Source organism: Chroicocephalus ridibundus, chromosome 1 (genome assembly GCF_963924245.1).
Source record: "Chroicocephalus ridibundus chromosome 1, bChrRid1.1, whole genome shotgun sequence".
In the NCBI taxonomy this organism is placed as follows: Eukaryota; Metazoa; Chordata; class Aves; order Charadriiformes; family Laridae; genus Chroicocephalus; species Chroicocephalus ridibundus.
Window position 1 is genome coordinate 220,193,776 of NC_086284.1, and position 16,318 is coordinate 220,210,093.

Genomic DNA, 16,318 nt, shown 5'->3' on the forward strand with positions numbered 1-16,318 from the left:
ATATTGGTCAGGGACCAGAAGGCAGAAGATGACTTCTCATGCCCTGCTTCACTCACCCAAGGCCTTGGGACACCTGTAGCTACACTGTCGGCTGTGGGGCCATGGGCTTGTTGTGCCGACACCACGACAGGACTATTGGGAGGCTTATGGTTTGCACAGGTGAAGGTCCAGCTGCATACACCGATCCCCACGGCAGTACCGCCCGGTTGGGTGCGGTTTGGGCAATATTGACCTTGGGCTGGGCATCGTACTGGCCAAGGAGATGCCGTACTTCCATCTTCCCAGTGGGCAGCATTTCCAGCTTCACTGTCATTGCTCACTAGCCATCTGGGGGAGAGGGGGACGGAGGTCCATGGCCAGCTTTCCAGGCCAAACGGTCCTCCCCACGCCCAGCACTCGGTAAGATTAAACACACCGGCTCTGGATGGCCCTGAGGTCAGGAGGACGGGGCCAGGCTCTCGTCAGTGGTGCCCGGGGACAGGACAAGGGGTAACGGGCACAAACGTGACCATGGGAAGTTCCACCTCAACACGAGGAGGAACTTCTTTGCTGTGAGGGTGGCAGAGCCCTGGCACAGGCTGCCCAGAGAGGTGGGGGAGTCTCCGTCTCTGGAGACATCCCAAACCCCCTGGACGCGTTCCTGTGCCACCTGCTCTGGGTGACCCTGCTCTGGCCGGGGGTGGGAGGAGATGGTCTCCAGAGGGCCCTTCCAACTCCTGCCAGTCTGGGATTTTGTTACACCTCCCACCAGCCCAGGTTGCTCCAAGCCCCGTCCAACCTGCCCTTGAACCCCTCCAGGGATGGGGCAGCCACAGCTGCTCTGGGCAACCTGGCCCAGGGGCTCACCCCCCTCACAGCAAAGGATTTCTTCCCAAGATCTCATCCCAATCTCCCTCTTCCAGTGGAAAACCCTTCCCCCTCGTCCCGTGGCTCCCCTCCCTGCTCCAGAGTCCCTCCCCAGCTTTCCTGGAGCCCCTTTAGGGACTGGCAGGGGCTGGAAGGTCTCCCTGGCGCCTTCTCTTCTCCGGGCTGAACCCCCCCAGCTCTCTCAGCCTGTCCCCACAGCAGAGGGGCTCCAGCCCTCCCAGCATCTCCGGGGCCTCCTCTGGCCCCGCTCCAACAGCTCCGTGTCTCTCCTGTGCTGAGGCCCCAGCGCTGGAGGCAGCACTGCAGGGGGGTCTCCCCGAGCGGAGCAGAGGGGCAGAATCCCCCCCTCGCCCCCCTGCCCACGCTGCTGGGGATGCAGCCCAGGCTGCGGGGGGGTTCTGGGCTGCCAGTGCACGGTGCCGGCTCATGGCCGGCTTTTCCCCCCAAAGGAGGGCCGAGGGAAGGGTGGTCCCAGGCTGGGGGGGGATCAGGGGACTTTGTGGCCAAGGGCACAGACAGGCCCAGGTCCCCCATCCGCTCTTTGCCCCAGCTCTGCCCTCAGGCCCTGGGTCCTCATGGATGCTCCCAGAGTGGGGTTGGGTGGGAGCCCCTCGGCCAGTGCAGCAACCCCCCACTGTGGGGAGGGACAGGACTGGGCAGGATGGAACGGGATGGGAATGGGGATGGGATGGGGTGGCATGACCAGCCAAGAAGTGTTGGCCAGGTGTGGTGGGATGGCAGCAGGGCTGGAGCACAGAGGGGGCTGGTACCCGTGTGGGCAGCGCATCCTCCATCCCTGGCACACACCACCCCGGCTGTGGGGCCGTGGGGCTGTGGGGCCAGAGCTCAGCCCTGCTTCCCCTCCACGGCCTCGCCAGGGTCTGCTCCAGGAGAGAAGGACTCGGGCTGGGGCCAGGTCAGTCGTGGGGGCCGGTGCTCCCCGACCCCTGGGGTGTCCGTGGTGTGCGGCGGCGCCGCGGCGGGACAGGAGGAGCAGGAGAGCGGCTCTGGCTGAAAGGATCGGTGTTTTGGCTGGGGTCGTCTCCACCGCCCCCCACCCCCCACCCCCCCCTTAGTCCAACACGTCCACGATGAGGGGAACCAGGTAGTTCGAGTGACGGATCCCGAACGTCACCCCTTGCTGCCGGCCCTGCTGGGGAGGAGAGACGCGGCGGTGAGGGGGGGTCTGGCGGCACTACCAGCGCCCGGACCCCTCCCCGTCCCGCCGGGACCCCCGGGGCCCCCCCACCTGCTCGGGGCTGTAGGTGCCGGGTCCGGGCTTGCGGGTGTTGTCGCCGGGGAGGGGGTTGCGCGCCAGCATGCTGTACTGCGGCGCGCGCCGCTTGTAGACGTCGGCGTCCACCACGCGGTACCCGCAGGGCCCCGGCGTCTGCGGGCACAGGCTGCTGTGACGGGACCCCGGCCCCCGGCCCCTTGCTACCCCGGACCCCCCAGACCCTCCAGCCCCAAGAACTCCCAAACGCCCAAGGACCCCAACCCACTGCCCCGCCACGTCCCTGTCCCCCCGCCCCCCAGCAGTCTAGACCCCCAGCTCCCTGGCCACCACGACCCTCTGCCCCCCAGCATCCTGGCCCCCCTATACCCCAACCACCCGGCCCCCCGGTCCCCCCACAACCCAGCCCCCCTGCCCCCCAGCACCCCAGACTGAGCTCCCTGGACCCCCAACCCCCCATCCCCCGGCCCCTGGGCCCCTTGCTACCCCATCCCCCCAGAACCCCCAAGCCCCCCAACTCCCTGCCCCCCCCAGGACCCTAGCCCCCCCAGCTCCCTTGGCCGCTCTGACCTCCTGCCCCCCAGCATCCTGGTCCCCCTACACCCCGGACCCTCAGACCCCAGCACCCCTGTCCCCTCCACCCCCAGTTCCCCAGCCCCTCACCCCCTCCAGGCCTCAGCACCCCTGTCCCTCCAGCCCCCCAGCATCCCAGAACCCCCTGCCCCCCAAGCCCCCTGCTCCCCTACTCCCCCTGGCACCCCAGACCCCCAGCACCCTGGCCCCCCAACCCCCGGACCCCCAGCCCCCAGCCCCACCACCTTGCAGAGGTCCTGGTAGAAGGCGCCGACGTTGCTGCGTCCCGGCATGGAGAAGTTGGGGGCCGAGCTCTTGTTCACCACGCGGGGTCCCAGCATGGGGGGCAGCTGGTAGGCAGCGGGGCCTGGGGAGACGCGGCTCAGCGGGCACGGCTGGGGGCGGGGGGCTACCCCCGGGGGTGATGGGGGGGCCCAGCTCAGGGATGATGGGGGGCTCAGTCTGGAGATGAGGGGAACGCAGTCTGGGGATGACAGGGGGGCTCAGCCCAGGGGTGATGGGGGGGCCCATCCCGGGGGTGATGGCGGGGCTCAGCCCAGGGGCGATGGGGGGCTCAACCTGGGGGTGATGGGCGAACCCAGCCTGGAGATGAGGGGGGAACCCAGCCCGGGGGTGATGGGGGGCCCCATCCTGGGGGTGATGGGGGGGCTCAGTCTGGGGATGATGGGGGGGAACCATCCCAGGCGTGATGGGGGGGCTCAGCCCAGGGGTGATGGGGGGGTTTAAGCCCAGGGGTGAATGGGGGGCTCGGTCCGGAGATGAGCGGGGAACCCATCCCAGGGGTGGTGGGGGGGCTCAGTCCATGTGTGATGGGGGGGCTCAGTCCAGGGATGATGGGGGGGCCCATCGTGGGGGTGACGATGGGGGGGCCCATCCCGGGGGTGATGTGGGGCTCAGCCTGGGGGTGTCGATGGGGGGGCAGCCCAGGGGTGGCGGTGGGGGGGGCTCAGCCAATGGGTGTTGGGGGGGCCCATCGCGGGGGTGACGATGGGGGGCCCGTCGCGGCCCCCGTCTCTCCTACCCGGTGTCTGCTGGCCGGCGCCGTGCCGGGTGCGGGAGCGCAGGGAGCAGGCGGGGGCGCGGGGGAAGGTCAGCGAGGCGGCCCGCTCCGGGGAGTACCGGCCTGCGGGGGGGAACGGGGGGGTGGGCACGGCCGGGGGGGTCCCCAGCCCGTTCCGGGGAGTGACGGGGGGGAGGGCACGGCGGGGCGGGGGGGGGGGGTCCCCGTCCCGTCCCCCGGGAGTGCCCCCCTCCTCACCTGGGCCGGGCGTGCGGGGCGGCGGCGGGTCGCGGGGGCGGCCGTGCAGGGAGAAGGCGGGGGTCCCGGCCGGGCCGCGGGCCGTGGTGCCGGGGGGCAGCAGGTAGGCGGGCCCGGGGGAGCGCTCCTGCTGCCGCCCCCCGGCGCGCACCCCGAAGCTGTAGGCGGGGGCTCGGCTGCGGGAGGGGTCGTGCAGGCGGTAACCTGGGGGGGGGGACGGGACAGAGCGTGGGTGGGCTGCGGGACCCCCGGCTGCGGGACCCCCGGCACCGCAGCCCCCCCGCCCCGGACCCGCAGCCCTCCCGGACCCCGCCGGCCCCGCACTCCCCCGGACGCCTCGCACCCCCCCGGCCCCCCGCCGGCCCCGCAGCCCCCCCCGTCCCCCCCGTCCCGACTCACCCACGTTGGTGGGGAGCCCGTACTTGGGCCCGGGGCTGCTGTAGAGGGCGGCGATGGGCCCGCGGGGGCGGTGGGGCCTCCAGCTGCCCACCCAGGCCTCGGCCGCCATGGCGGGTGCTGCCAGACCCTCAGCCGGAGCCAGCCCTGGGTCCCGGCCCGGGGGTCCCGTCTGCGGCTGGGGCGGCAGCGGGCACCGGCGTCACAATGGATGGGGGTTCCGGGGTTCCGCGCCCCCCCCAGCCCAGCGCAGCGGGGACGGGCTCCAGGGGATCCCCAGCACCCTGCGCCTGCGCCTTGCGGGGGCACAGCGTGCGAGGGGCAAACCCCAACGGCCCCCGCTGCGGACCCCGACACCCGGGGGGGAACCCCACACCCCATGGATGCAGCCCCCAGCACCCCGTGGATGGAGCCCCCGATACCCCATGGATACAGCCCCCATTACCCCATGGATAAAGCCACCGGCACCTCATGGATGCAGCCCCCAATACCCCATAAATAAAGCCCCCAGCACCCCATGGATGGAGCCCCCAGTACACCATGGATACAGCCCCCATCACCCCAATGATACAGCCCCCAATACCCCATGGGTGCAACCCCTGGCACCCCATAGATACAGCCCCTGACCCCATGGATGCAGCCCCCAGCACCCCATGGATGCAGCCCCCAATGCCCCATAGGTGCAGCCCCCAATACCCCATGGGTACAGCCCCCGGTACCCCATAGATACAGTCCCTGGGACCCCCGGGACACACCCCCAGCCCCGGGCGGTGGTCCTGGGGGGCTGAGCCCCCTTACCCTGCCCGTACCAAGCTCTGGCCAGGCTCTCCTCCCCCAGTTACTATGGCACCTGCACAACAAACTGCTGGGCAGCCCGGAATGGGGACGGGGACGGGGACGGGGACAGGGGGACAGGGGCAGGACACAGGCAGCTGTGGCCATGGGCCTGCCCCACTGCAGGAGTCATCCATAGGAGAGACTGCTCCCAGGGCATGGGGGTCCCATGGGGTGTCTGGAGTTGAGGGCAGGTTGCTGGGGGCCATGGGGGTCTCATGGGGGCCATAGGGGTCCGAGGGGGGCCGCAGGGGTTCTGCAAGTGCCATGGGGGAGCCCACATGGGATCCCCCTGGCACCATGGGGATCCTCTGGGGTCCGTGGGGGTCCCACATGGGTCACAGGCCATGGCGGGGGGGTCACAGCGGTCCCACATGGGCCATGGTATCCCTCTGGGAGCACAGGAGCCCCACTGGGGTGAGGGGGTTCTCCCAGAGGCCGTGGGGGTCCTGTGGCTGCTCCACCAGCCCCACTGATCCTCTGGCAGAGGCTTTCCCTGCCCTGGGCTGCCCGTCCCCATCCCTGTCCCCGTCCCGGTCCCTGTCCCTGCACCCCGTGGTGGCTGGTGGCCGGGTGACCCCGGCACGCCATGCATGCCAGGCCCCGGTTGGGTCCCCCTCCCCAGCCCCACAGCGCAGTGGGGTGGTGTGGGGTCCGGATCCCCAGGAATGCGGGATGAAGGACGCGGAGATCAGGCTGGGCTCGGGGATATTTACTGTGGCCAGTGGCCGGCTGCACCGTGGCAGGCAGGGAGCAGGCAGGGAGCAGGCAGGGCTGCCCGCGTCCCTAGGCGCTGGCCTTGCAGACGAAGGGTTTTCTGTGGGCGCAGGCGTCGCTGTTCCACGTCAGGAAATCTGGAAGGGAAAGCGGCCGTCACCCCCCCGGGGACCCCCTGGGAGCGCAGCCCGGCACAGGCGGCGTGTGCGTACGTGTGTCTGCGGGGGGTGACTACGTGTGCACGTGGGGGGGGTGTGTGTGTGTGAGACGTACTGTGTCCCATCTCCGCAGAAATTAAATGACCAGACGCCACCTCTGCTCTGTGTGCGTGTCCTGGCGCCTGCACACGCGGCAAACGACCCCGCTTTGGGCCAACGTGGGTGTTTGCGCCCGCACAGCATGTGTGTGCCTGGGCACGTGCGCACGCGTGTGTGTGTGCACGTGTCCGTGTGTGCACACGCCCGGGTGCCCCCCACCATCGAGGGCTGCCCCAGCCGTGAGCTGGCAGGAGCTGTGGGGGCTCAGCCTGTGCCATGGGTGGCCGGGGACCCTGATGGCTCGGGGACACTGGTGGCCAGGCATGCTGGTGGACGGGGACAATAGTGGCCAGGGATGCCAGTGGCCAGGGATGCTGGTGGATGGGGACGCTGGTGGCCAGGGGACCCTGAAGGCCAGGGACGCTTGTGGCTGGGGACACCGGTGGCCAGGGGAACATGATAGCCAGGGATGCTGGTGGCCGGGGATGCTGGTGGCCAGGTCCCTGGTGCCATGGTGGCCCGTGCTCACCGGCGGTGTCCTGCAGCGCGGCGCAGACTCTCCTCCTGGGGCCAGGCTGCTGGTGCCAGGAGCCATAGTCCACCTCCGAGCCATCCGACCACTGCCAGCGGTGGCTCTGGGGGGGAGGGTGACTCTGTGACCCCTGGCTGGTGCCACTGGGGGCTGCCAGGAGTGGGTCTCGGGGGTCCCAGGGGTCCCGGCTCTGCCCCGGGGCCACACTCACCCTCAGGGGACGGTGGAGGCCGATCCAGACGCCGCTGTCCCAGTCCCCGTCCCCGTCCTGGCTGCCCTGGCCGGGGCGGGAGGAGGCGAGCATGGCGGCGATGGCCTGGTGCTCTTCCGCGCCGTGCACCGAGGCCAGGTGGGTGCCCGCGCCGAAGCGCTGGCAAAAGGCCTGTGGCGGGGACGGGACGGTGACGCCGGACCCCAGCCCCTGGTCTCCGACCCCAACCCTTGGTCCCCAATCCCAAGCTCCAGCCTCAGACCCCAACACTTGGCCCCCAACCTCTGGTCCCCAGCCCCGATTCCTGACCCCAGACCTCAATCTTTGATCCTTGGCTCCAACTGCTGGTCCCCAATCCTAGTCCCCGGTCCCCAATCCCAATCCCTAGTCCCCGACCCCAACCCTTGGTCCCCAACCCCAATCCTTGGTGTCCAATTCCAGTCCCTGGTCCCTGAACCCAATCTTTGGTCTTCTGCTCCAGACCCTGGTCCCCAGCCATAATCCCTGGCCCCAGACCTCAACTCAATCCTTTGTCCCCAAGCCCCAATCCCTGGTCCCCAACTCCAATCCCTGGTCCCCAACGCTTGGTCCCCAACCCCAATTCCTGTCCCCAGCCCCCAGTCTCTGGTCCTTGGCTCCAACCCCTGGTCCCCAAACCCAATCCGTGGTCCCTGACCCCAACCCTTGGTCCCCAACCCCAACCCTTGGTCCCCAACTCCAGTCCCTGGTCGTGAACCCAACCTTTGGTCTTCTGCTCCAGCCCTTGGTCCCCAGCCCTAATCCCTGGCCCCAGACCTCAATCCTTGGTCCCCAAGCCCCAACCCCTGGTCCCCAACGCTTGGTCCCCAACCCCAATTCCTGTCCCCAGCCCCCAGTCTCTGGTCCTTTGCTCCAACCCCTGGTCCCCAAACCCAATCCGTGGTCCCTGACCCCAACCCTTGGTCCCCAACTCTAGTCCCTGGTCGTGAACCCAACCTCTGGTCTTCTGCTCCAGCCCTTCGTCCCCAGCCCTAATCCCTGGCCACAGACCCCGATCCCTGGTCCCCAACTCCAATCCCTCATCCCAACCCTTGGTCCCCAACCCCGGCTCTTGGTCCCTGTCCCCAGCCCCTGGTCCCTGACCCTTGGCTCCACTGAGGACGAGGATGGTGGGACCGGTGCCATGGGCAGGCGGGAGCATACGCTGCCCAGCACAGCCAGACGCTGTCCCTCGGTGCAGGGTGGCTGTGGTGCCACCGTGGTGGCAGCCAGACCCACACGGGGCCGGGACACTGCTGGGAGCAGAGCATCCCCCATTCCGGGTGGCACCGGCCCCCCCCTCCATGCACAGCCCCGGCAAAGCCCAGCTCCCTGCCGAGCACCATGGGGCACTGCGCGGAGGATGGGGTGCCCCATGGCAGGGGGGGGGCCACCCCCAAACCCACCTCCCTCCATCCCCTCACCTCCGCCCTTCTCCAGCTCAGCTCCCGGGGGAAGAAGCCGTAGCACCCCTCCTCGAAGGGCACCCAGCCCCAGGCACAGGCAGCCGGCTCCTGCCCTGTGGGGATGACAAGGCGGGGGGGGTCAGGCAGTGTGGGGCAACCTGGTGTGTGTCCCCCCCCAAACCCCGGCACTCACCGCGCAGCCGGGGGACGAGCAGCAGGCAGCCCAGCAGGCCGAGCATCAGCGTCCTTGTCGGTTCCATCTGTCCCTTCCCTGGGGAGGGACGGTGGTACGATGGGGGTCGTCCTAAGCCCCCCCCACCTTATGGGTGCCCGAGCCCCCTGCCCGGCCCTCTTGCTGCCGGGGTCTGCTCCAGGGGCTCAGGGTGCAGGGTACAGGGTGCGGGGCGCAGGGGCACTGGAGTGTTGGGGTGCAGGGTATGGGTGCAGAGAACAGGGCTGCAGGGCGTGGGGTGCAGGGTGTGCGTCATGGGGCGCAGGGTACCGGGGTGCAGGATGCGGGGTATGGGGTGCAGGGCGTGGGGTGCAGGGTGCAGGAGTGCAGGGGTGCAGGGCACGGGGGTGCAGGATGCAGGGCGCAGGGATGCAGGGCGCAGGGAACAGGGTGCAGGATGCAGGGTGTGGGATACAGGCTGCAGGGCACAGGGTTGCAGGGGTGCAGGGGTACGGGTTGCAGGGCACAGGGTTGCAGGGGTACGGGTTGCAGGGCGTGGGGTGCAGGGGTGCAGGGTGCAGGGCACAGGGTTGCAGGGGTGCAGGATGCAGGGCACAGGGCTGCAGGGGTGCAGGATTCAGGGCACAGGGGTGCAGGGTGCAGGGCGTGGGGTGCAGGGGTGCAGGATGCAGGGCACAGGGTTGCAGGGGTGCAGGATTCAGGGCACAGGGGTGCAGGGGTACGGGGTGCAGGATGCAGGGGCGCAGGATGCAAGGCACAGGGTGCAGGATACAGGATGCAGGGCACAGGGGCGCAGGATGCAGGGCACAGGGGCGCAGGGTGCAGGGGTGCATGATGGAGGATACAGGGTGCAGGGCACAGGGGTGCAGGGCACAGGGTGCAGGATGCAGGGTGCAGGGTGTGGGTTACAGGGTGCAGGGGTGCAGGGCACAGGGGCACAGGGTGCAGGATACAGGATGCAGGGCACAGGGGTGCAGGGTGCAGGGTGCAGGGGTACGGGGTGCAGGGGTGCAGGATGCAAGGCACAGGGTGCAGGATGCAGGATACAGGGTTGCAGGGGTCTGCAGGGCACAGGGTGCAGGGTGCGGGGTGTGGGTTACAGGGTGCAGGGGTGCAGAGCACAGGATGCAGGGCGCAGGGTGCAGGACACAGGGGTGCGTGATGGGGGATATAGGGTGCAGGGCACAGGGTTGCAGGATGCAGGGCACAGAGGTGCAGGGGTGCAGGGTGCAGGGCACAGGGGTGCAGGGGTGCAGGGTGCGGGGTGTGGGTTACAGGGTGCAGGGGTGCAGGGCACAGGATGCAGGGCGCAGGGTGCAGAACACAGGGGTGCGTGATGGGGGATATAGGGTGCAGGGCACAAGGTTGCAGGATTCAGGGCACAGAGGTGCAGGGGTGCAGGGGTACGGGGTGCAGGATGCAGGGGCGCAGGATGCAAGGCACAGGGTGCAGGATGCAGGATACAGGGTTGCAGGGGTGTGCAGGGCACCGGGTGCAGGGTGCGGGGTGTGGGTTACAGGGTGCAGGGGTGCAGGGCACAGGGGCGCGGGGTGCAGGGGTGCAGGGTGCAGGGCGCGGGGTGCAGGGGTGCAGGGCGCGGGGTGCGTGCAGGGCTCCCAGGCTGCCGTGGGTCCAGGCTGGCCCAGGGGACACGCTGCAGCTCGGGCACCCCTGCAGGAACTCACCTGCGTCCCCTGGGTGCTGGCACGGCAGCGGGCGCTGGCTGGGACCGCGGGGAGCTGGGCACCGCTCGGGGGGTTTTATCCCCGGGCAGGCGGGGGGGTGAGGGGGTGGCGAGGTGCCCCGTGAGCCACCCCAGATGTCATCCCTGCCCCAAAGCAAACAGGACCGACGCAGCCGGGCCCCACCGACGCAGGCGGCGGCTCAGCCACGCGTGGCCCCGCTGCTGCCTTTGATGGGGCTTTGCTGCCATCGTCACCCCGCGGCGGGGCGGCCGCGCTCGGCTGCCAGCGCCAGATGAAAAGGGCTCCCCCCGTCCCCCCGCGTCCCGCTTGCGCTCGGGAGCAGCAGGAGCAGCGTGTCCCCCGCGGCCCTGACGCCACCGCTGCCACGTGTCCCCTCGCCCCGTGCTGGCACCCGGGCGCTGGTGGTGCCTCGGCCTCCAGCGCACCCAGGGAAGGTGCCGGTGTGGTGTTATACCCCGACTCTGGGTGCCCGGCACTGGGAGAAGCACCCAGAGCTTGGGGTGCCAGGGCTGCTTGGGGGGCAACAGGGCCTGTCGGGCTCCCTCGCCACATATAGAGCTGGGACGGAGGGCAGGGGATGCCCAGCCCCATCCCAGATGGAGGGCAGGGGATGCCCGGCTCCGTGCCAGGACAGAGGGGAGGGGATGCCCGGCTCCATGCCAGGATGGAGGGCAGGGGATGCCCAGCTCCGTGCCAGGACAGAGGGCAGGGGATGCCCGGCTCCGTGCCAGGACAGAGGGCAGAGGATGCCCAGCCCCATGCCAGGACAGAGGGCAGGGGATGCCCAGCCCCATCCCAGATGGAGGGCAGGGGATGCCCAGCTCCATGCCAGGACAGAGGGCAGAGGATGCCCAGCCCCGTCCCAGACAGAGGGCAGGGGATGCCCGGCTCCATGCCAGGACGGAGGGCAGAGGATGCCCAGCTCCATGCCAGGACAGAGGGCAGAGGATGCCCAGCCCCATCCCAGACGGAGGGCAGGGGATGCCCGGCTCCGTGCCAGGACAGAGGGCAGAGGATGCCCAGCCCCATGCCAGGACAGAGGGCAGGGGATGCCCGGCTCCATGCCAGACAGAGGGCAGCGTTGCTCTGCAGACGGGGGGTGGTGGCAGAGGGTCCCCCCAGCCCAGCCGCAGCCCCGGCCCCTGGCCCTGGCAATGGTGCTGGTGGCTCCTGCGGCTCCCTGGCACCGCATCCCCTGTGCCCGTGTCCCCGCAGCTGTTCATGCCCTGAGATCAAACGCCTCCGCCCGGCACCAAAGTGGCCGTGGGCCCCGTGCCAAGCACGGGAAGCACCCGAGCAGCTGGGCTGAGCGGGGCTCCAGCACTGGCCCGGGGGGTCCAGCACCCAGCTCTGGGGCTCATCGCCCATCTGTGGGGTTTGGCACCCAGCCGTGGGGTTCATCACCCAGCCATGGGGCTCAGCACACAGCTTTGGGGTTCAGCACCCAGCTGTGGGGTTTGGCACTCAGCTGTGGGGCTCAGCACCCAGCTATGGTGTCCATCACTGGGCCATGGGGCTTGGCAACTTGTCTGTGGGGCTCTGCACCCAGATGTGGGGCTCAGCACCCAGATGTGGGGTTTATCACCCAGCTTTGGGGCTCAGCACCCAGCTCTGGGGGGATTTGTCACCCAGCTTTGGGGTTCGGCACTGGCTGTGGAGCTTGTCATCAGGTCATGGCGCTTGGCATCTGTCTGTGGAGCTCAGCACCCAGCTATGGTGTCCGTCACTGGGCCATGGGGCTTGGCAACTTGTCTGTGGGGCTCAGCACCCAGATGTGGGGTTTGTCACCCAGCTTTGGGTCTCAGAACCCAGCTGTAGGGCTTGGCACACAGCTGTGGGGCTCAGCACCCAGCCGTGAGACCCATCACCCAGCTTTGGGGCTCAGCACCCAGATGTGAGGTCCAGCACCCAGCCGTGGGGCTCAGCCCCCAGCCATGGAGCTTGGCACCCAGCTATGGTGTTCATCACCGGGCCATGGGGCTCAGCGCCCAGCCCTTGGCAGCGCAGGAGCAGCCCGGGGCGACGCGGTCGCAATGGCGAGGTGCTGACGGGGAAGGATCTCCCGTTATCGGGGCCTGTGGTGCCCTTGATAAGGGCCCGGAAAGAGCCGGCGATAACGAGGGGCCCTTCCAGGAAAGCAGAAGCCGGTAACGGCCGTGCCAGCAGCCGCTGACCTGCCCCGGCACCGCCTCGGCACCACGCGCAGGGGACACCGGGGAGGACACGGAGGTGGCAGGGGGACAGGAATGGGGTCTGACAGGGGCGATGGGGGGAGATGCAGGGATGGGGAGGGGGGAGACAGGGATGAGGAGGGGGAGACAGGGATGGGGATGGGAGAGACAGGGATGGGGAAGGGGGGACGGGGATGGGGATGCAGAGACAGGGATGAGGAGGGGGATCCAGGGATGAGGAGGGGAGAGACAGGGATGGGGAGGGGGCAGCCCAGGCCGCAGGGGGGTGAGCAGCCCCTTCGGGTCTGGGTGGTGTCAAGAGCCCACAGCCGCAGGGTGACAAACCAGCCTCAGCTCTGGCCTTGTGGCATCAGGAGCAGGGGGAGCACGGCTGGGGCCGGGGGGGAGACGACGGAGGCGATATACGCCCCGGGATGGGGGGAGGACCCTGGGTTTGGTGGTGATGGGGGTCTTTGCCCCCCGGCCACCCCCTGCCTGTGCTCTGTGTGCGGGCGCTGGACCTGGACGGGGTGGCTGCGATGGCCATGGGGGTGTCCGGCTGCTGCAGAATGGCCCCCAGCTGCCGGGACACGAGAGGAGGGGGAGCAGCCGGCGGAGCGGGCTGTGCTGGCTGCCACCGGGCACCTACACAGCATGTGTGGGCTCCTACGCAGCGTATACGGGCTCCTCCACAACACACACAGGCTCCTCCACAACATACAGGGACTCCTACGCAGCATATATGGGGTCCTCCTACACAATACGTATAGGTTCCTACAGGGCATATATGGGCTCCTACACAACACATATGGGCACGTACACAGCATATATGGGCTCCTACGCAACACATAGGGGCTCCTGTGCGACACATATGGACTCCTACACAGCGTATACGGGCTCCTACGCAATACATATGGGCACCTACACAACACATATGGCTCCTACACAGCATACGTGGGCTCCTACACAACATGTACAGACTCCTACAGAGCATATATGTGCTTCTACACAACACATATGGCTCCTACACAACACACACGGGCTCCCACACGACACACACGGGCTCCCACACGACATACTGTTCCACATCTTCACCAATGACACAGACAGTGGGATCGAGGACACCCTCAGCACGTTTGCCACTGACACCAAGCCGAGTGGTGCTGTCGATGTGCCAGAGGGATGGGATGGCATCCAGAGGGACCTGGATGAGCGGGAGAGGTCGGCCCGAGCACAGAATCACAGAATCCCAGACTGGCAGGAGTTGGAAGGGCCCTCTGGAGACCATCTCCTCCCACCCCCTGCCAGAGCAGGGTCACCCAGAGCAGGTGGCACAGGAACGCGTCCAGGGGGTTTGGGATGGCTCCAGAGACGGAGACTCCCCCACCTCTCTGGGCAGCCTGTGCCAGGGCTCTGCCACCCTCACAGCAAAGAAGTTCCTCCTCGTGTTGAGGTGGAACTTCCCATGGTCACGTTTGTGCCCGTTACCCCTTGTCCTGTCCCCGGGCACCACTGAGAAGAGCCTGGCCCCGTCCTCCTGACACCCCCCCTTTCAGTATTTATCAGCATTGATAAGGTCCCCCCTCAGCCGTCTTTTGTCCAGACTGAAGAGACCCAAATCCCTCAGCCTTTCTTCATCAGAGAGGGGGTCCAGTCCCCTCAGCATCTTGGTGGCCCTTTGCTGTCCCCTCTCCATCAGTTCCCCATCCTTCTGGAACCGGGGAGCCCAGAACGGGACCCAGGTGCTCCAAACTGTGCAAACCTTATGAAGTTCAACAAGGCCAAGTGCAAGGTCCCACACTTGGGTGGGGACAACCCCCGTTATCAGCACAGGCTGGGGCATGAGGCGATCGAGAGCAGCCCTGCGGAAAAGGCCTTGGGGGTGTTGGTGGATGAGAAGCTCAACATGAGCCGGCACCGTGCGCTGGCAGCCCAGAACCCCCCCGCAGCCTGGGCTGCATCCCCAGCAGCGTGGCCAGGGGGGCGAGGGGGGGATTCTGCCCCTCTGCTCCGCTCGGGGAGACCCCCCTGCAGTGCTGCCTCCAGCGCTGGGGCCTCAGCACAGGAGAGACACGGAGCTGTTGGAGCGGGGCCAGAGGAGGCCCCGGAGATGCTGGGAGGGCTGGAGCCCCTCTGCTGTGGGGACAGGCTGAGAGAGCTGGGGGGGTTCAGCCTGGAGAAGAGAAGGCGCCGGGGAGACCTTCCAGTCCCTCAAGGGGCTCCAGGAAAGCTGGGGGGGCTGTTTGCAAGGGTGTGCAGTGACAGGATGATGGACAATGCCCCAGAGCTGGGCAGGTTTAGATGAGACACCAGGAAGAAGTTCTTTACACTGAGGGTGGTGAGACACTGGCCCAGGTTGCCCAGAGAGGGGGTGGGTGCCCCATCCCTGGGGACATCCAAGGCCAGGCTGGGTGAGGCTCTGAGCAATTTGGTCTCGTTGAAGATGTCCCTGCTCGCTGCAGGGGGTGGGACAAGATGGCCTTTGGAGGTCCCTTCAACCCAACCCAGTCTATGAGTCTATGCATGGGCTCCTACACACAAGCCATGGGCTCCTACATGACACCCATGGGCTCCTACACACAAGCCACAGGCTCTTACGGGACACCCATGGGCTCCTACACAGCACCCCGGGCTCCCGCGCGGTGTGGGCTGGGTGCCGCAGGGGGGGTGGCATGGCTGAGGCGGGTGCTCGTGTCTCCATCACAACGATGACAGGGTGGACGGGCAGCGATGGCCTTCATTTCCCCCCTGTCACCACGGAACACGCATCCCCGTGGGGCGGGGGGGCCCTGGCACGGCTCCCTCTGCCTTTCCATCGGGACACTGAACACGGAATTTCCTCCACGGCCATTGCCCTGCATCCAGCCCCTGCAGAAGGACCAGCTGGGTGCCACCAGTTCGTCCCTGTAGTGTCCCCAGCCGTGGGCATCACCACGGGAAGATGCTGTTGGTGTTTTGGGTGCACGGGGATGTCCCAAACTGCTCCTCGGGGTCCCACAGCCTGGCACCCATCCCTCACGGTGTCATTGCCCTCGGACCGTCCCTACCCTCATGGGGGGGGTTTGTGTCACCTCACGCTGTCACCACGCGCTGCTGCTGCAGACAGACCCCCGCGAAGGCAAGAGGAGGGACGTGTCACCCAGCAGCAGGTCCCTCCTCTGGCCAAACGACTCTGGGGAAGGTCCCTGCTGGGGGTCGTGGCCACGGTTGTGCTGCAGCATCACAGGCAAATGGGGGGGACCTTGTGGGTGTCACAGCAGCACTGGCCTTGGCGTGGGGACAGGTGCCCTCCGTGGGCAGAGGGAGACCCCAGGGACGCCGTGGTCTCACTATGGGTGACACCAAGGACACTGTGGTCTCTGCTGGTGGCCCCAGGGACACCATGGTTTCACCATTGGTGACCCCAGGGACGCCATGGTCTCAGTGCTGGTGACACCAAGGACACTGGTCTCTGCTGTTGACACCAGAGATGCTGTGGTCTCTGCTGGTGACCTCAGGGACACTGTGGTCTCACCGTTGGTGACACCAGGAATGCCGTGGTCTCACTTTTGGTGACATCAGGGACACTGTGGTCTCTGATGGTGGTCCCAGGGACACCGGGGTCTCAACGTTGGTGAGCCCAGGGACGCTGTTGTCTCACTTTTGGTGACACCAAGGACAATGGTCTCACTGTTGGTGCCCCCAGAGATGCTGTGGTTTCACTGTTGGTGACACCAAGGACACTGGTCTCACTGTTGGTGCCCCCAGGGACAATGTGGTCTCTGCTGGTGGCCCCAGGGACCCTGTGGTCTCCCCGTTGATGGCCCCAGCAGGAGCTGCAATAACGGACGGGGTTCCAGGAAAGCAGAAGGGCCCGGGCTGTTCCTCCCCCGCCGCAGCCATAAAAGCTGTGGGTGCCCAGCCCGGGGGTCCTGCCAGCGCCGC

The 16,318-nt window shown here is 67.9% G+C and overlaps 2 protein-coding genes across 2 annotated transcripts; both read right to left on the reverse strand.

Annotated features, from left to right (window-relative positions):
* Positions 1–1,939: 1,939 nt before the first annotated feature.
* Positions 1,940–4,522, reverse strand: CIMAP1B (ciliary microtubule associated protein 1B). The gene is made up of 6 exons (XM_063324753.1): positions 4,353–4,522; positions 3,954–4,157; positions 3,717–3,818; positions 2,920–3,041; positions 2,117–2,257; positions 1,940–2,017 (listed from the first exon to the last, which is right to left on the reverse strand). Exons 1-6 carry the CDS (start codon positions 4,459–4,461, stop codon positions 1,940–1,942), a joined length of 756 nt encoding a protein of 251 aa, XP_063180823.1. The 5' UTR covers positions 4,462–4,522.
* A 1,447-nt stretch (positions 4,523–5,969) lies between these two features.
* Positions 5,970–8,584, reverse strand: LOC134511181 (struthiocalcin-2-like). Its single transcript, XM_063324765.1, has 5 exons — positions 8,518–8,584; positions 8,343–8,437; positions 6,901–7,071; positions 6,687–6,792; positions 5,970–6,037 (listed from the first exon to the last, which is right to left on the reverse strand). Exons 1-5 carry the CDS (start codon positions 8,582–8,584, stop codon positions 5,970–5,972), a joined length of 507 nt encoding a protein of 168 aa, XP_063180835.1.
* Between the last annotated feature and the right edge of the window lie 7,734 nt (positions 8,585–16,318).